We start from the raw sequence: 19,117 nt of genomic DNA, 5'->3' as shown, positions 1-19,117 counted from the left end.
AACCATAACTAGAGAGATAGCGGACATGATGAGCATCGATATAAACGATGAGTATCTAGACTATCCAAAGAAACCGAATGTCTTCAGCAAATGCTGAAAGGGTCGTCTGTTGTAAATAAAACAGCGATAAATGTTAAGCATCCGCTGAAGACATATTATAGTGTCTTCAAGGTAGTTTTCTTATGTTTTACTACTTTACGGCCAGACTCCATTTTGTTTTCTGGCCTCCATCTTGTAGGCTACATCGTGCCATGTGCTCGCCACGAGGCAAGTCCTACCTCAATGACCATCACCTCTGGAGTTTGCCCAGCAACAAGCTATGAATAGCTTCAGCCTATCTAGCGCATGCTCAGTACGTGCAACATCTGTTTCTGATTAGGGGGGATTGGAATGTGCATTCAGGGGGCTTCGTGAGACCATTTGCTCCACCCATGTATTGATTATGTTCAAGAAATGTCCTTATATGGTTGTAAATCATGTTCTTCTGCTGTAACCGCCCACTTATGACCCCCTTCTTTTGTGTATAAAAGGGGACCGCGTGTCCGTGTTCTGTGTGCTACCTTGTACAATACTGAAGGGTGTTGTGTGGGCTGTAGTACCACCTTTAAAGGTTTATTAAACTTTGTTTTTGTATTCCTAGTTTCCGTGCCAAGTTTTTATATGGTCTGAGGACTACTTGTGTACAGAAGAGCAAACCTTTCGCATCTGCAGGCCTGGCTGAGGCCTAAACTCATCACCACTGCACTCTACACCCTTCTACTCAACTCTGCACCACTACACTCCTCACTTCTACACGCTATGCCACTGCACTCTATGCCACTCTACTCTACGCTGCTCCACGCTGCACCACTCTACTCTGCACCAATCTACTTTACGTCACTGCATTGTATGCTACCGCAGTCTGTGCTACTACACTCTATGCCACTTTACTCTACCCTACATCACTGCACTCTACAGCACTGCACTCTACTCTATGCCACTCCACTCCACTCTATATCAATCCATGCTACTCCACTTCACTGTATGCAACTCTAAGCCACTTCACTTCACTCTACTCTATGCCACTCCACTACACACAGTGCCACTCTACGCCACTCTACTCTATGCCACATCATTCCACACTACTCTATGCTACTCTAAATGTAAATGTAAATGTAAATGTATTTGAGCTTATATAGCGCACAGCTACCCACAAAGGGTTTCCCGGCGCTTGCTTAGGGAACCCGTCCTGGTATTCCCCTGTGAGATAACCCCGGCAGGGTATCCACAAGGTGAAAGCCAGGCATCCCGCCGCGAGGGGCCATTGTGGAGATTAAGCAAGCTATTGCCCAGAGTCGCAGAGTGTGAACCCGTGAGTTGAGAAGGCACCGGTGCGAGAATTATCGAGTCCTTGGAATTTTTGAGCCCAAGACCCGCCGAGGCGGGGAATTGAACCCTGGTCCAGGGCCGATCTCAGCTTCCGGGTCTGCCGCCTCTAACCCCTGAGCCACACTTCTCCACTCTTCTCTACTCTTCTCTATGCCACTCAAAGCCACTATACTCCACTCTACGCCATTCCACACTACTCTATGCTATGCCACTCCAATCTACTCTACTCCACTCCACTTCACTTTATGACACTCCACCCTAGTCTACCTCACTCCACCCTACACCACTCCATTCTACTCAACTCTACTTTATGCCCACTCCACTCTATGCCACGGCACTCTACACCACTCTCCTCTATGCCAGTCAACTCCATCTATGCCACTCCACGCCACTCCTCTCCACTCCACGCCACTCCACGCCACTCCACTCCACGCCACTCCACGCCACTCCACGCCACCCCACTCTACACCACTCCACTCTATGCCACTTCACTCTATGCCAGTCCAAGCCAATTTACTGCACTCTACTATACGCCTTTCCACATCACTCTACATCATGCCACTCCAAGCCACTTTACTCTACTCCACTCCACGCTGGTACAAAACATGACTAAAAGACATTGGCAAAGCCAATAGCTCTTTTATAGGCAAACACTTGTTTTTGTTTGCTTTCTTTTGCCACTGCACGGCTTCAAGGACGCTGTACAGCATCAATTAAAACCACTGGCAAAATCAATCAGTCCCAAAAGCGAGACCTTTTGGCTTTACCAATGCGTGACGTTTTTAGGTCTCACGTAGGCGGAGCAGCGAAGCTGCCATGCCCCTGCGAGAGATATTGTTAGAAAAAGGGTACTGTAAGCCCCGTCCCTCCTTTCCATTGGGTAGCGTCAGCTTTTATGGTAAACGCTGGCTTCCCATTGGAAAGAAGTGTTTTTGAGTGCCACCCTGTCAGTTTTTCAGACAGCCTCTCCGCGACCATGGTCAGTTGTCCGGCTTGTTGTGAAGACTTTTCTTATCTGCTTGTTTACTTAACAAGCAGATAAGAAAATTCTTCACCACGGAGAGCGGAGGCGCAGGGGGCACGGGGAGTGCAGCTCCCCACAAAGGCAGGGCTCTCCCTCCCAGCGTCTGCCGGCAGACACTGTAGCAGGAAAGAGTATCTCCCCTGCCCTCCCCCCTTCAGCCTCTTCAATTAACGCTCCTCCTTGTTACTCCTTTTGGGTAAGTTTGCGTTTAATGAACATTTTATTGGTCGCGTGGTGAAACAAGCTGGAAAAGTTCATTTTGTCGTCCTTTTTTACTGGGAGTAAATCAATATTTGTTGTGCAGGCTTGTAAGTGATCTAAGATGTAATTGTGGGAGCTCCGGTGTCCCTCCTAGATGGGTATTTGCACACTGACTGACAGTCCAGAGACCACTGAGGAGACCATCTCTTTAAAACTACACTTATTTCACTCCACCAGGCATCCTTTCCTAGCGTGTCACGCTGTCCTACTGTGTGCTCTTCCTCAGTTCCTGATGACCACACTGTAACTCGGATCGTACATATTTGCGGCTTCACATTTTCGCCTGAAAACACTTAAAGGGAACAAATCGTTTTTTCTTGGAAGTCACATCTAAAAAAACTTAAGCATATTGATTCACAGCTATCTGAATGAAAGGGATTAGAACCGTGACTGCTACGAAATTAAATCAGCCCTGAAGAAGTCCGGTTATGGACGAAACGCGTCGGCTAAAGAAAATTGAATAAAGAACTGAACCAAATTGAAGAGCCTCCGTTTACTGTTTCTTGGGAAAACTGATAACAATGAAATATTGTGTATTTAATGAGATCTCTACTTGGAAGATTTAAACAGTGTAATACAATTTTGAAGGGTGCAGACCACCTCTTGTGAGCTATAATTGAAAGCACATGTCTCGCTGTGGCGTGCGCAACGCTCGCAGGATTGTTCTGTTTTTGGATTCATTTCCATGGGAAGCAAGTTGGGCCGGCCTCTTCTCCGCCGCCATCAGGCTGTTTTGTTACTTTGTTGCCACAGTCTTTCAGTCAACACCTGAGACAATGAGCCGTGATTAGCCGCTTCACCATTGCCAATGGCCTGCCATTCAAAATCTATTGTTTAAGACATGGCCCCTGTCTGTTATCAGATTACATGTTCACTGTGGTGAGAGATATCTGGTCTCCTACTGCCAAATATCATAAAACAACCTGCCAGTCGCGCTGCACAGAAACACCTCATTAATTTATAATCCGCGCGGACCATGCTTGTTTTCATTGAGTATCCCTGACATACCTGCTGTGCTGCCTTCAAAGTGTGTATTTAAACATGTGATTCCGTATAACAAACGGATTGCACGCGTGCAAAACAAACGAGTGCAAATCTAATTTGCTACATGTTTATGACGGAGTGGCTAAAAATGCATTTGCAAAGGGGTAAGTAAAACACGTGCAGACTAGTTCGTTTCACATTAGTAAGCTGTCTACTTTTAAATGTTAACTATATGCCATTGAGGCACAACATTAATTTGTTGCTTTTTATTATGTAAATTGCAAACATTGCAAAATCAGTTTGCTTTTAATTTAGAAAATAGCGCTCTTATGTTGGTCATATTTATTTGTTTTCTGAAAGTGAACATTTTTTCGTTTCTGAATGTCTGGATGCCCCCCTCCTGCTGTGGCCTAGCATCAGGGCTTTAAGTGAGCCGGGTCCTTCCGGTGCTTGAGCACTGGCAGTTCTAACAAGCATTGGCATAGCCAATAGGTCTAGCATTTGTGAGAGTTTGAGCTGTTGGCATTGTAAATGACAATGCCTTTTATTTACTTGTTGGTTTTAAAACATAAATGAAAGGCATTGTCGTTTACAATGCCATGGTTTAAACTCTCGCAAATGCGAGACCAATTGCATTGCAAATGCTTGTTCAAGGTTTCTCTCCAGGGCCCATATCTGGCGCTGTTACTCAAGCGTTTACTATTTCATGTGGTGACTGGAGAGTGTGAAGGAGTTATGGTGGTGGGCGGCGCTGGTATGCGGATGGTGCCAGTAAGGAGTGTGTTCTGTGTGAATGCCTCTCTGACGTCAGCAGGGGGCTCGGTGACTCAGTGAGTGAGGCTGGTGCAGTCAGAGCGTGTCCTGTATCCGGGCTTCCCAGCATATGGGTGTCCGGTCAGATATAGAACATTACAGCCCGGGCCTGGAATAGCAGCGGCGGCCTGAATAAGAAACCGGAGGGAGGACAGAGCAGAGACAGAGAGGGCGGGTCACAGCTGAGGAGGCTCCAAGCAGACAGACAGAAAGACACATAAAAACCGTCAGACTGACTGCAGAGATACACAGGCAAGCAGCGAAACAGAAAGACAAAGAGACAGACATAGTCCCAGGAGCAGAAGAACAGACAGACAGACGGACGCCGCAGAGATGTCGGGGTGCACTGTGGTCCTGCGGGGTGCGGGGATGCTGAGTGCAGCTGAGCTGAGCTGCCAGGTGCAGGAAGAGAACAAGGCCCGGAGGGAGCTCTACACGGCGGAGTGGAGGGACCTCAGTCTGTCCAGCATAGCTGAGAAGGGGTGAGTGAGTGAGGGTGTTGGGGATGGACAGGGGAAGTGGGTGAGTGGTTTTAGTGTGGCGGGAGTGTGAGTGGTGGAAGTGCGAGTTTGTGCGGTATGAGAGGGTATGGAACTGAGAATGACTTAAGACATGAGTTGTGAGCACGAGAGGTGGATAGACTGAGGTAATATGGCAGAGAGAGAGAGAAAGAAAGAGAGAGCAAATCCGTGAAGAGAATCAGTGAGACAGTGAGTGAGAATGGCAGGTGAGTGATTACAGTTCATAGAGATAGGCATCGTGAACGAATAATGAGCGAGTATGGGTCAGGCTGGAGGCCAGGAGAAGTGAGTGCGCGCAGGTGAGCATGGGTAGATGTCTGAGATCACTTCTAAGGACAGGTGGTGGTGAGTGAGTGAGTGAGTGGGAAGTGAAAGTTAGTCATGCATGGTGATGAGTCTGAGTTGTCCTGGTGATGGGCAGATTCAATATGTGAGGGTAAGTGGCTGCAGCGGTGTGGGATGGGCATGGGGCATGAGAAAAGTGAGTGTTTGACTGATGATTGGGTCTGAATGAATGGGCTGTAGGGTCAGGCCTCAGGCATGTGGATATGTGGGTACCTCTACTCGAGCCAGCCAGGGTAAGCGCAGGCTTTTGGGTGGGCAGTGTGAGTGACGTAGGAAGAGTAAGTGTATTGTCATGGTTACGGCTCCTAAATGGTGCTGCAGGAGTGAGTGTGACTCCAGGCTCTGGTTGGAGTCTAAGCCGTGTGAGTGAGTTTGGCTCTGTGTGTCTGCTTGGGTGATGGTGACTGCAGCTCTGTAACCAGTCAGTGTGAGTTAGTCGGCTCTGCGGGCCGGGTGCCTGAATCAGTGTGGCACTGTATGAGTGGCGCACTGCATGATAGAATATGGCTTTAGAGGGTGGTGAGGGCCGTGAGTGTTAGAGTGAGTGAGTATGGCCCAGGATCAGGCTGAGGAGTTGCTCCCTTCTCCTTTACCCACTCTTCTCAGATCCAGAAAGCCAGTTCATTTCCACTGGTGCTTCAGGGAGCTAAAGGGGCTCATGTCCCAGTTCCATTCATATTGGGCCCCACCACCATAGCTGCTGAATGCTGCCCCATGCCAGGCAGCAGCACAGAATTATAAAATAAACACGACCCATTGCCACACACGTACATAAATATAGCCATATACCTTTAAATTACACTCTTTGAAGCAATTCACAAGTGTAAATGATTGATTAAAATGTTTCAATATGACTTTGTAAGTGTGTGGGTCAGTGTGCCCCCTTAAAACCCTCTTCCAGAGACACCGCTCTTCATTTCTGCCAAAGGACTTGCCAGGAACATCACTCATACCTTCTGCTGTTGGAGCTCAATAGGTGCTCACTAATGGTGGCCATGCATGACTTACGGGGAAGCTGCAGCTAACCTAAGCCCCTCCTGCAGACCCCAGTGCCTTCTCAAGTCCAGCTTAAGGGAGCACCAAGCACTTTCCTGGCAGCCAATGATTCAATTGATGAGTTACCCAGTTACTTCAAGTATTGCGTTCTGGGTAGCGTGCTCAACAGGAGGCCACCTGGTGTTGAAGTTGACATCACTTTGCCCACTGTCACTTTACTCCTTCTGAGGTTCACATAAGAATACCTTCCCTTGGCTGTAGGAGCAGCTGAACTTTAGCTATTCCAGGATGTAAGGTCCTAAAAGCCGCTAGGAATGGACTCTGCATCAGGAGGATCTCTGTCATTCATCTTTACTTTGGATTGTCCTTTTTGAGTGACACATTTCCCCTCCTGAACTGACTAGCTCAGCCAGTCGGAGGATCAACATTGCCATTCTTTGGATTCTTAATGGCCTAATAAATGTTTGGGCTCCTAAGGAGCACTCAGTAATAGCTTCCTCACTAGGAGACACTCCCCTAGGAATCCCATACATTATCACAGAATATGACATATACTGCTTCCTGCAGTGCACCAAGGAATAAGTTATCCAGTAGGAAGCAATCTATTGTTGATTTTGACATTGAGTTTATCTTGCCGTATAGCACATTTCGCATAATGGGTTTACACATAGGGATTCAGTTGTTTATGGCCTCTTTTCCTCTTTCTACAGCTGCTGTATGAGAGAAGCAGATGACCATCGGAAGGAGACCTACACCAAGTGTCACGAGGTCCGATTCCTGGTGCAGAGGTCTCCGTGGAATGTCATGAAGCTTGGTCGTCTCGGGGAGGTACAGACAGAGTACCACCTACCCTACCAGCGGGCCCTGCCCCTGCCTATTTTCAAGCCTGTGGACCTGAGTGGCAAAACAGAAAGGGTGCCCACCCCTCAGGAGCTGAGCAGAATGATGGCGTTTGAGAGGGCCTTGAGCCACCCGGGTGACGGTCTGTGCCGGGACAAGAAGATGATCTCTGAAATCACCAAGGATCTTCCCCAGGTCTTGCAGATGCCACACGTGGAGTTTGGAAAGGTGCCCCTGCCACGGTCCCTGTCCAGAACATTGTCCCAGGAGGCCAGGCGAGGCTAAGGGAGAGACGGGTCAGACAGCTGGCACACATAGACATTGGGAAGATGTTCCTACCACCCATCCTGTTGAGTGGGTTTGGCCAAGGAAACTGACTCAGGCCAGGACCTCTGGCCTTTGTCTGGGCTACTAATCATAATATTGATCTCTAGACAGGCTCCAGCATCTCCTGGCCTCATCTATGTGTTGTTGTACTGCTGTATTTTATTTGAAAATTGTCTTAGCCATAGAGCTTCACATTGTCAACAATCAAGCACAGTAAAAGCAATCAATGAATTGATTAGGATGATAAAAAGGAGACAAGGAACAATTCCCTGAACAGAAAATATAAAATTGACTGAAGGAATAGTCTCAAAAAGCAAATGAGGGAAGTACCTAAGTAAGATAAAGAGTGAAGGGCGGAGGAAGGGAATGGGCAAATTATTACAATAGTGAGGAGCACTGAGTGAGAATGAGCAGAGACGAGAGGGAGCAATGGGGAAGAGGATTGACCAGGACTGAGAAGGAGAGTGGAGACCACACGTAAAAAAGTTAGAGCACCGGCGAAAGTTAGGAGGAGCCAGGTCACAGAAAGATAAAGACAGAGTAAAGAACAGGGAGGATTAAAGAGGAGGCAGGTGGGTGAATTAAAAATAAATTGAAGGGGTGCAGCACACAGGGGAATCGACCAATAAGAAGAGGGGAAGACAGTGCCACTGGAGGTGGGTAAAAGTATTATAGCTTGTCAAAAAATGGGTGGGGCTAAGGAGGGCAGACCAATCAAAAGTGAGGAAACTAGTGATAACTTGAGGTCAGCGGAAGCACTGAACATAGTAAAGACAGGTGTAATAGCTCATGAGGACAAACTAGTAAACAAGGAGGACAAGTATTGATATTTGGAGTAAAGGAGAGCGAAGAGGAGAGTTTGCTATAGTCGCTGTAAGTGGGAAGGGTATGCCCAGATGTGGGTGCCTTGCTCGCTGTGCCCACGGATTATAGCTAGCCTGAAACCGGTCCCAGGATGCATGTTTTCCATTCCATGGAGGACTTGGCCTGGCAGTTCAGGTGAACTGTTCTCATGAGGAGTAGGGTCAAGACTGATTGGCACATGGCTGGGTCAAAACTGGGGTGGCATGGTGAGCAAAAAAACGACGGAATTAACCCAGATCTGTGACTGGGGCTGAATGTTTGACAATGTTCAGCATTCTAACCATCATCTTTTTGTGTTGCTAAACAGGCATGAGAAGACAGATGTATGGACTTTTGTAGAGACTGAATGGGCATGCGCACAAAATATACTTATAATAGAAGAAATGTGAAACAAAAGGACTAGGTGGTAAATGAGGCTTCACAAAGCTCAGGGAGGTGTTTCTTCTGGACAGCTAGTAGAGTGTCTGACCACTACCTCATTTAGCCAACCACCCTGCCCTCTTTGAATAATGTATTTTCAAACCCAAAAAGAGATCTAGTAAACAGGACAATGGCATATTCTTATAATTTCTTGCCCCATGATTACCCATGATTACGATATTTCTTTTAATTTGATAACAATCAACTGTGTGCTGCTGACAAAAAGTTGGATATTTCATTTTATCAGCACGAAAGAGCTTGTTCAATTCAGTAACAAGCACATTTACGAACTAAGGGACACATGTATCAATGAGTTTTACGCATTCTGTGTCTATATAAAAATGCTTTCTTACATGAGGCGATAATTTCCTAGCCAACAATATTGTTCCTCTGAATCCACTATCAATGTACTCCACCTTTGACAATGATGAATATAAGACTTTTGTCTAAAAAGTGTTATTTCACAAATCTTGATTAGCAGAACTTTGTGTAAGATGTGGTGTTTTGTTAATATAAAATATCAGAAGTGTGTTCAATATGTTGTACTCCACTAGAACCTTAAATTTGCCCAAAATGTGGCCACTGCTATGTTCGAATAGCTTTGGGCGCTACTGCCTTGACACTCTTTGCCTTAAAAAGTCCCAGACCCTCCTTGTGGCAGGGTTGGTCGGATCTGAGACTCTGGACACTGGGGTCTGTGAGCACTTTATACACAACAGAAAGCTCATTTTTTGCAGTTGCATCTTTTGAAATGTGCTTATTTTATCTCTCAGGCTCATGAAGTCTTTTAAAAAATTATGTTTTTTTGACATCTGTATATATGATCATCTGTACATAATTGTTATTTTGTTTACACTGTATGAGGCGTTATATTTTGTGTACACTTTTAAATCTGTACAGCCCTCTGCAGACAGCTTCGGGCAATGAATATGTAAAGTCTCTGCTGTTCCAGCATCTGTAGGGACAGAAGTCTCGGCCATTTGTAAAAATGAAAGACTAAATAAACGTGGTCCCTTTGTACCCAGAATCGGCTTTAGAGATAAGTTTGTAAAGATAAAGGCAGGGGAGAGGATAATTAAGGACTGGGGAAGTAGTTTAGGGGTGGACGGCAAGAAGAACTACATGGGCGGCAGAGGGGAGACGAGAGAAACTCCTCATTCCAGAGATTTTAGGACAAGGTGTCGGAGCAGAAGCAACATTGTAAACATATGAGGGTGGAGAGCGTGAGTACTGTGGGCTAGAGAGAGTGACTACTTTAGGGATGGAGAGAGTATGTATGTTTGTGTGTATGTATGTGGTATTTCTATAGTGGGAACCTAGCCAAAACCCAGCGTGACAAGAAGGCAACTCCTCAGTGCTCAAAAGTTGCATAAAGTGTGGAACTGGATTTAAGACTGCTTTAGTGACCAGGTAGCTCTCCAAATACTGCTTATTGGCTAACCCTGGTCATCTCTCTGACATATTTGTCACCTAGTCCAGGCCGGTGTAGTCAAACACAACTCTTTAAAACTTCTTGAAAGTTTTAAAACTTTACGGTTACCAATGCTTGTTTGCACTTAGGACTAAAAGCTGAGATTTATGTTTTACTTAAACATCTATATCTCCATAACCCGCTGGTGGATTTGGCTCACATTGGTGTCTAAATTCATAAAAATATAACCTATTTTTATAAACTGATGTTGGATTTCTTTCATGATGTGTGCCCTTCTTACTCTGTTGTTTGGTGTGCCTAAATGCTTTACACTAGTTCCTTTGTTTATGCCCTGCTGCTTGAAGCCCCAGCTACCCGGGGTTGAGCTAGAGTTTTTTTTTAAACTGTATGTAATTTTCAAAGTCATGGTGTCGTACATTTATTTCTTGCCACATTATATAGTATGAAACATACATCCATTGTACATTTTTAGATTTTGCATATATTGAACATCACTTATCAGTATACATCTTGTGAAAATACACAAGTTAGGTCAATCAATTAGGAGTGTACATATTTAATATTTGCCCTATCCCTTGTGTATACAATTAGGAGATTGCATCATTGTTTGTGTATGCGTTACCGTTGTCTGTGTTTGGCTGGCTTCCTGTGTTGCATGCTCTGCTAAGTATTCTCTCAGAGGCTGCCATTTGTCTTTAGGTCTGGATGTGGGGGGTTGCAGTTCTGCCTATAGCTCACTAGTAGTGTCACAGTATATCATACTTCTTATCCACCCATCTACTGCAGGTTTCCTCTTACTGTCCTAGAGCGTGGCTATTTCTCTTTTTGCGAGAAGTAGTGCTATTGCTACAAATCTTTGCATGGGTTTAGGAACGCTAGCAACATGACCAAGCAATGCCAGTAATGGGGATTGCATCAATTGCAGAGTGGTCATCTGCTGCAGCTCCTTGAAGATTCCATTCCAATAATTAGCTATATTGTCACATGTCCAGGGCATATGTGCAAAGTTCAAAGCATGCGTGTGACATTTAGGGCAAATTTAAGAACCGGTTGGCGTTTACACAGGTCATCAGTGCTGGAGTGGCATATGCCCTGTGTAGAAATTTGAAATGTAGTCATTTATGTCATTTATGTTACAGAACACCTATTTCGTCTGTAGGCAGCAGTCTCTCCAGACTCTGTCTGTAAGCGGGTGTCCAAAGTCCGTTAGCATTGCAGCTCCCACTTTGGTATCACGTGTTAGGATAATCACTTGGCACTCACAAAATAGTCTGGACACTAGCTGGTCCCCGCTGTTACCTGTGATTTGTAAGGTTAGTGTTGTAAAGTCGGGAGGTTCTAGTGGGTAAGTAGACATTTTATTCGTTAGTGCTGCCTTGATCCATATAAGGAGCGTCACGAAAGCAGGGGTCTTCCGTACGGTAAAAGACGTGGCCACTGGGAAACAGAACCCCAATCATGTGTATTCCATACCATTGAAGAGTGCATTGCACCGTGGGTCCTTCATAGGGGTGAGTCATGGGTTGGCCAATATTAGAAAGGCAGGTGAATACAACGTCTTGTTTCCTGTCTTCCGAAAAAAACTCGTCCATGACCAACAAGGGGTGGACAGTGTCCGAATGTCATGAGGGTCTCATGGTACGCCCTTCAGCAGCAACGATCCCAATGGGGTAGGGGCTTCTAAGTCTCTCTCAGGTTTGGCACAGGGGACACAGGCTTCTAGTTGGTACCAGTGCCATGAGTAGCTGCATTGTGCTACTAATTAGTAAAGGCCTCCCTCCTACTCCTCCAGTACTGCCGCACTACCCCCTTTCCCCTCCTAGGAACACCTTCCTTCTCCCTCCCTCGGGCCCAGCAGAACCACTTCCCCTCCTCAACTTCCCTTTCTCTCAACCCCCCTCACTCTGCCAGATGACCGTTCCCTCACTGCTACCTCTCCTAACTGACAGGACCTCTGCAACCAATGCACCTCTTTTCCGCCCAAACCTCCTACACTCCCATGACGCCACACAGGCCTCCCCCCTCCTACTTCCCTACCGACGTGTTCCGCACCTTTCTCCCTCTAAATTTGTCCTTAATTCCTCTCCCTCTTGCAACACCAACAATGACAACTCTCCCTTAACCCCCAATTCATTTACTCCCGCTCCCAACCTCCACCTTTCCCCACCTGTGAACCCCACCCCCAACACACCCCCTGTCCCCCCACCTCTCCCTGCCGTCCACCACCAATTCCACCCCCCCTTTTTTCAATCGAGCCACCCAACCTTCCGTGCTCTGCCTCTTTCTCACTGGAAAATACGCTAGGCTCTCTGATCACCTCCATCTCTCAGCTTACAGCTGCCATTTCACTTTTATGCTCTAAGATCCCCACCCCTCCATGCACCTCTACCCCTCCCAACTTCCCCAGAGATGCACCTCGCCCCCTCACCCCAATACAGCCAAGCTCAACCCTTCGTCTGCAAACGTCGTTAACTCACACAAGCCCTTGAACGCCACCCTTCTTCAACAGGCATACCCTAGCAACCCCACTGTCTACACTATTCCAACAATCACCTCTGTCAGAACAAAGCGTCCACCTAAACCCTCCGGAGCACCTCCGCAAATGTACAATATCCCGATCACCCTTCAGAGCCCAAGTGCCCCCGTCACCAAAACAGTCTTGACAGAGCTGCGCTGTATGCTTCACAACTGCAGATCTGCAGTAAAACACAAACTTGAAATCTCCGACACCATCACCCTTCACAAACTTGACATGCTCTTCCTCACAGAGACCTGGTTCAAAGATACCTCTCACTCTATGTTTGATCTCCTATTACCTACAGGTTATTCCATATTTAGGAATGACAGAACTGAAAACATGGGGGAGGTGTTGCAGTCATCTTCAGAAACGCCCTCCAACTTAAGGCGTCTCCTAGCAGCTCCTCCCACACCTTTGAATGCCTTTCTCTTGAGCTTCAATTGCAACACCGTTCACCGCTCAGATTCCATATCATTTACCGCCCGCCTCGTAGTAGTAGCTCTTCGTTTATAGAAGATCTCAAAGACTTCATCAGCGACCAATACTCTCAAAGTGACAATCAGACCATCGTGGGTGACTTCAATCTCCACTGGGGCGCACCGCAAGACTCCTCTGCGAACTCACTGGCCACCTTCCTCTCGGCAAATGATCTTATCCAACACTGCACTGAACCAAACCACTCTAAGGGCGCAATCCTGGACCTTGTTATGTCTAAAGCAGGCATGCTTTCTACTACTACCCCTATTCATGTAGATTGGTCTGACCACCACCTCATCCCATTCTCTCTTCAACTTTCACACTCTATAACTCTTGGCCAACCCAAGAGGGCCATCTCCTGGTTCTGTGATGCCAAAAACATTGATGTCGGTCCCCTCTGTGAATCAGCTTTGCTTTCACTTCCAAGGCTAGACCCAAACATAGCTGTTGACGATCTCACCTCCCAATGCCTCACAGTTCTTGCAGCTGAAATTAATAACGTCGCTCCACTCAAAAGCAAAAGGATAAGGCCCACTCCCTCAGCACCTTGGTTCAACAAATCCCTTTATGAGGAAAGGAAGCAGCTAAGATTCCTGGAGAAGCAATGGAGGCAATTGCATTCCACTGACAATTTAGCCTTGCTTAGCACAGCAAGATCCAAATACCACAAGCACATCTTCCTTGAGAAAGCGACGCACTTCAAAACCCTCCTTGATTCCGCCAAAAATAGACCCAAAAAACTATTCGATCTCATCAAGACTCCGAGCTGCTCTCCCCCAACCTCCAAGGTGGAGGATTCTACAAAGAGAGCAGCGGATTTCGCTACTTTCTTCGATGGAAAGGTGAAATCACTTGTGGATCAGGTTGCTCATCCTACACCTCCAGAGGAGCGCAAATCCTTAGCCATTTGGCAGAGCTTTGACCCCATATCTGAAGATGCCCTTCTCAAGTGCATACGCGAAACAAAGCCCTCCAACCATTCTCTTGACCCTATCCCCAGTGCCATTGCCTTTGACTTCTATACCCATTCCCTCTCCTATTGGACCACTCTGATCAACCTCTCCCTCTGGCAAGGCTCCCTTCCTGTCTCCTTCAAAACTGGGCAGGTCACCCCTCTGCTGAAAAAGCCCACTGCTGATGCGAATGACCTCAACAACTTCCGCCCCATCACTAACCTTCCCTTTCTTGCAAAGATCACGGAAAGATGTGTAGCCAAACAACTCTCTCGTCATATCAAGGACAATGATCTTCTTGACAATTGTCAGTCCGGCTTCATCCAAAACTGCAGCACTGAAACAGCCCTACTGCAAGTGGTTGATGATGCGCTGAGGATACTCGACTCAGGGGGGTCCTGTCTGCTAATTCTCCTTGACCTCTCCGCAGCCTTCGACAATGTTAATCACAACACCCTCCTCAATATTCTTCAACAGAGAATGGGCATGGAGGGCACTGTGCTTAAATGGTTTGCATCCTTCTTCTCTGACAGATCTCAAATGATCAAAATAGCGAACAGTCTTTCTTCTCCTGTGGCGGTAGGTCAAGGTGTTCCCCAAGGCTCTATACTTGCACCCACACTGTTCAATCTCTACTTAGAACCACTGGGAAACCTCCTAAGCAAATCCGGGATTCAATATCATCTCTATGCAGATGACACTCAACTCTACTTCAAGGTTGCCTCCACTCATGATCTCTCCATCCTAAGATCTACTCTTGACTCCATTCAAAACTGGATGTCATCTCATCAATTGATTCTGAATCCCTCCAAAACTGAATTCCTCCTCTTCTCCTCCTCACTCTCTCCTCCCCCGGTTCAATCATGGATGGATCAGATGAATCTACTAAACAATAAACCCATCATTGTCGACAGCGCAAAATCCCTTGGTGTCATTCTAGACAAAAAACTCAATCTAACTCCCCACATCAATTCTATTGCAAAATCTGCTCGCTACCAACTGCGCCTTCTTTGGGGAATCCGTCGCTTCTTCCCGGAGCAGGACCTTATAACCCTGGTGCAATCGCTGGTCCTCTCCAGACTAGACTACTGCAATTCTCTTCTTACTGGCCTCCCCAAATCTCACCTGTCCCCACTTAAGTCTGTCTTCCATTCAGCAGCTCGTTTCATCTATGGGGCCAAAAGAAGCGATCACATCACACCGATGTTATCCACCCTCAGCTGGCTTCCCTTTGAGGCTAGAGCTATCTACAAGACCGCTTGTATCACCCACAAAGCCTTGCACTCCTCCTCTCCCCGCCACCTGGCGAATAAACTGAAACTCTCTGGAGGCTCTAGACCTTCACGCAATGCCGAGAATCTACTGCTTGAACCTCCCACTTTCAAGAAGGAAAGAACAATGGCCCAATCCTTTTCAGGCAACGCAGTGAGAATCTGGAACTCGTTTCCGCCTGAGCTCCGGACCACCGCCTCCTCCCAAGCCTTCAAAAGGGACCTCAAAGTTCACCTCCTCCAGAGACACCTCCAAAAGTAATTCACGTCCTCTTGCTATTTGGAGGAAGACTTCCCACTACTGATATTTTCTACTTTCCATGACCATGGGAGTGCCTTCCCAGTGTTTTCCTGTGGTGGGAGTGTCTGCCTTTTTGCAGTATTCTCCATGTACTTGTGTTCGGTGCCCTTTTGTAACATGCACACAACACTTTGCCCTTGTAACACACGGTTGCTACCTCTCACATGTTTTTACCTTTGATACTTGCACAAGTGCCACCTTGCCTACGTAACGCCTGTTCTTGTGCCTAGCACTTATTGCAGTATTATACCTCAAATTATACTCTGTTTTCTCTTATAACTGCACACTTGTCTCTTTTCCTCTTGTGCACTTTTGACTACCTCATGTATTTTTGGTTGTTCACTATTTTTACTACCTCAAGTATTTTGTTTGCTCACAATTGTCACTATTACCTTTACTACCTCATGTATTTTTGGTTGCTCACAATTTTTACTACCTCAAGTATTTTGTTTGCTCACAATTGTCACTATTACCTTTACTACCTCATGTATTTTTGGTTGCTCACAATTTTTACTACCTCATGTTTTTTGTTTGCTCACAATTGTCACTATTACCTTTACTACCTCATGTATTTTTGGTTGCTCACAATTTTTACTACCTCATGTTTTTTGTTTGCTCACAATTGTCACTATTACCTTATGTAAGTAACGTATGTTTTAGTAATCTGCTCTTTTGTAATGTTTCTCATTATGTTTCATTTCTGTTCCTAATGTGAAGCGCTCTGACGCCTTCGGGTAAAGTCCGCGCTATATAAAAATGCATAAATAAAAATAAATAAATAAATAACCGGAATAAGAGAGTCCCAGCCCAGGCTCAGAGCGGCCTTCCTTGCACAGGTGAGCTGTGCACATTCCCTTCAATATCCTCGTTTGTGAAACACAAGCTGGTGGGTCATGGGATTCAGAGGGGGCTACTTCGTGATGTATGGCTTCTAAAACAGTGTCACATTCACTTCGGCACACAAAGACTTCAGTTAGTTGTTTCTCAGTGTTTTCAAAACTGACCCCGTTCAGAGAAGGCACGGTGAGTAACATTGGACAAATGGTAACCGGTGGCATTGTTATATTCTTCAAGACCCAGCCAGGACTCAGAGGAGATAGCGGCACGATCCTGCAATTGGTAAAACAGGTCACGACAAGTTTCAGTTTTGCTGAGGGACACTCTATTCAATGGCAAGACATCTGTGGGCCCAGAATGAAGAAAAATATCTATTTGGTGATACGTCTCAAGCAAAAGCAAGTGTTAGTTGTTCTCATGCACAGAGCAGCGGCTCCATTCCAGAACAGGTGCTGGACTGCTTGACTTTCCATTAACGCCCCGGTTCCCAGCAGTGAAGCCTCCCTCCCACCAGCAGTCAGATGCTGAGGGCAGCGGTGAAGAGAGCAGGAGGACCCAGAGAGGGATCCAGTGTTCAGGTTACAGCCGCGCACCTTAGCCAGAGATGATAACAATGAGGGGTGGTGGGTGGATCGTTGCACGGCTGCGGGGAGCATATAGAGCTGTGAGCCTGGAAGCCAAGTCCACTTGCAGGAGGCGAGGCCGCTGCATGGGCAGTTCCAGCGGGGGGCTCTTTCCCAAGGCTCGGTGCAGGTCCAGAGAGGGGCACTGGTGGACCAGCATCCCAGAGGGGTGCAGTGTGCTTGCACTGGGAGGAATGAAACCTTGCTGGTATCTACAGCACTTCACAGCTGTGCCGCTGATAAGCAACATGAAATGCGGCCACCCAGTGCACTTCCTCTAATGGACCCAGATAGACTTCAGATGAACAGGCAGGGGAGGCAGCTTGAACCTGCGAATGAACCTGTAGAAACAACTACATTGTCTGCAGTATTGGAGGACAGTGACATCATTCAATTGCAAGGCTTAATTAACTCAGCACGAGACAGGTGGGTCTGATGGAAACATCATAGGGAGTTCCATGAGTACCTCATAAATGCTCAGTCTGGTTCTTTGGGTTTGGATCTCACTGATGGATCTCATCCTTAAGTGTATTATTAATCCTCTCTTCTACACTACTGTTGAAATGAAATGTGTTCCTCAGTCACTTAAAAGGAGACTCAGTATTCAGAAACGGAGAATAGGTAAGCACTTAGCTACATTAATGGCATATGCACTTACACAGGGATAAACTTCCACACACCCCGAAACCATGCAGACCATTATGCGTACATAGAAATAGGATGCACATTTAGACATCAGAATAAAGTCCATGTGGAGGTGAACAATGGGGCCCCAAGAAGGAGGGTGCGCAGCAGGTGTTCTTGAGGTTATGGGACTATTAAATAACATAGGACCAATAATAGTTCTGGGCATAGAAGGAAAATACGGCACATAGCAATGAGTTGTAGTGGCACGGATCATGGCTTCCCTACCGACATTGGCACACAATCATACAAGTTTGGGACAAGTTTGGGTAGTAGGACTTTCAGTGCAATTACAAACCCGAGCCATATCTCCATATCTCTCAGGGTCCCTTGTACAGTTCTTTTTGTTCCAATACTCTTTCTTGCTTTTTGAGACTCGATTCTGCATCATGGGCAGATTCTTTAGAGAGAGTACACATAGCAGCATCATTGGATTGAGACAACAAGTCACAGAGTCAGCAATGGTATTCCTTTGCACATTTCACAACAGTGATTCTTTGGGGTAATAGGTAAGAACTCAATGGGTCCTGTGCACATAAGCCATGGTTTTAGCAGGTTTCGATGGCTAATCCACTGGTTATGCCTCCTTCTTCATGACCAAACTCCAGTGGTCCTAAATGTCATGCACACAGGATATGAGGCATTCTTTCACCCTTGTATCATCAATAAATAACACCTTTTAATGCCATAGTCCAATTACTCATATTCTGCAAAATTTTAGTCCACAAAACCTTGGTCTACCACAAAAGCTTTTAGCAGCCACAAAGAATGCCCAAAAGTAAAAGTACCTTTACCTCCAAAGGAGGAGAATGAAATCAGAGTGGATACCTGTGACACTAGTTCACAATATGATGTGGGTGCATCTGAAAGATCAATACAGTGCTCTGTTACGTGCTGAGTTACCATAAGACAATCATGAGGTCCTCCCTCCTCTCTGGCAGGCATCAGAGACACCAGAGTAAGGTGGTCATGGAACTACGTTGATGTAGGAGACTGACAACAGCAACATTCTGTATCAGGACAACCTGGCATTGGAAAAACGTTGAGCCTTGGTGATGAGAACAGAGTTGAGAATACCGACTATCAAAATGGAACTCAATTCAATATTTTCAGATGCTTCAACAAGATGGGCAGCAGCGGCTATTAAGAAAAGGAGAAGAAATAGCCTGCTACATGCTTTTTCTGGTCCCCATGATCGCCTACCAGTACCTAAGGACAAATCCATCACATTTATGACAAAATACAGAGTAAATGTTTT

At 46.3% G+C, this 19,117-nt stretch overlaps 1 protein-coding gene across 1 annotated transcript; it reads left to right on the top strand.

The window, feature by feature from the left end:
• The first annotated feature begins 4,611 nt into the window (after positions 1-4,611).
• Positions 4,612-8,103, top strand: LOC147717550 (telethonin-like). The gene is made up of 2 exons (XM_086924355.1): positions 4,612-4,932; positions 7,023-8,103. Exons 1-2 carry the CDS (start codon positions 4,784-4,786, stop codon positions 7,435-7,437), a joined length of 564 nt encoding a protein of 187 aa, XP_086780481.1. The 5' UTR covers positions 4,612-4,783; the 3' UTR covers positions 7,438-8,103.
• The last annotated feature ends 11,014 nt before the right edge of the window (positions 8,104-19,117 follow it).

This window comes from Lissotriton vulgaris, chromosome 5 (genome assembly GCF_964263255.1).
Source record: "Lissotriton vulgaris chromosome 5, aLisVul1.2, whole genome shotgun sequence".
Taxonomy (NCBI): Eukaryota; Metazoa; Chordata; class Amphibia; order Caudata; family Salamandridae; genus Lissotriton; species Lissotriton vulgaris.
Note: the sequence above shows the minus strand (reverse complement) of the source record. Positions and strands in the feature narration are given on the sequence as shown.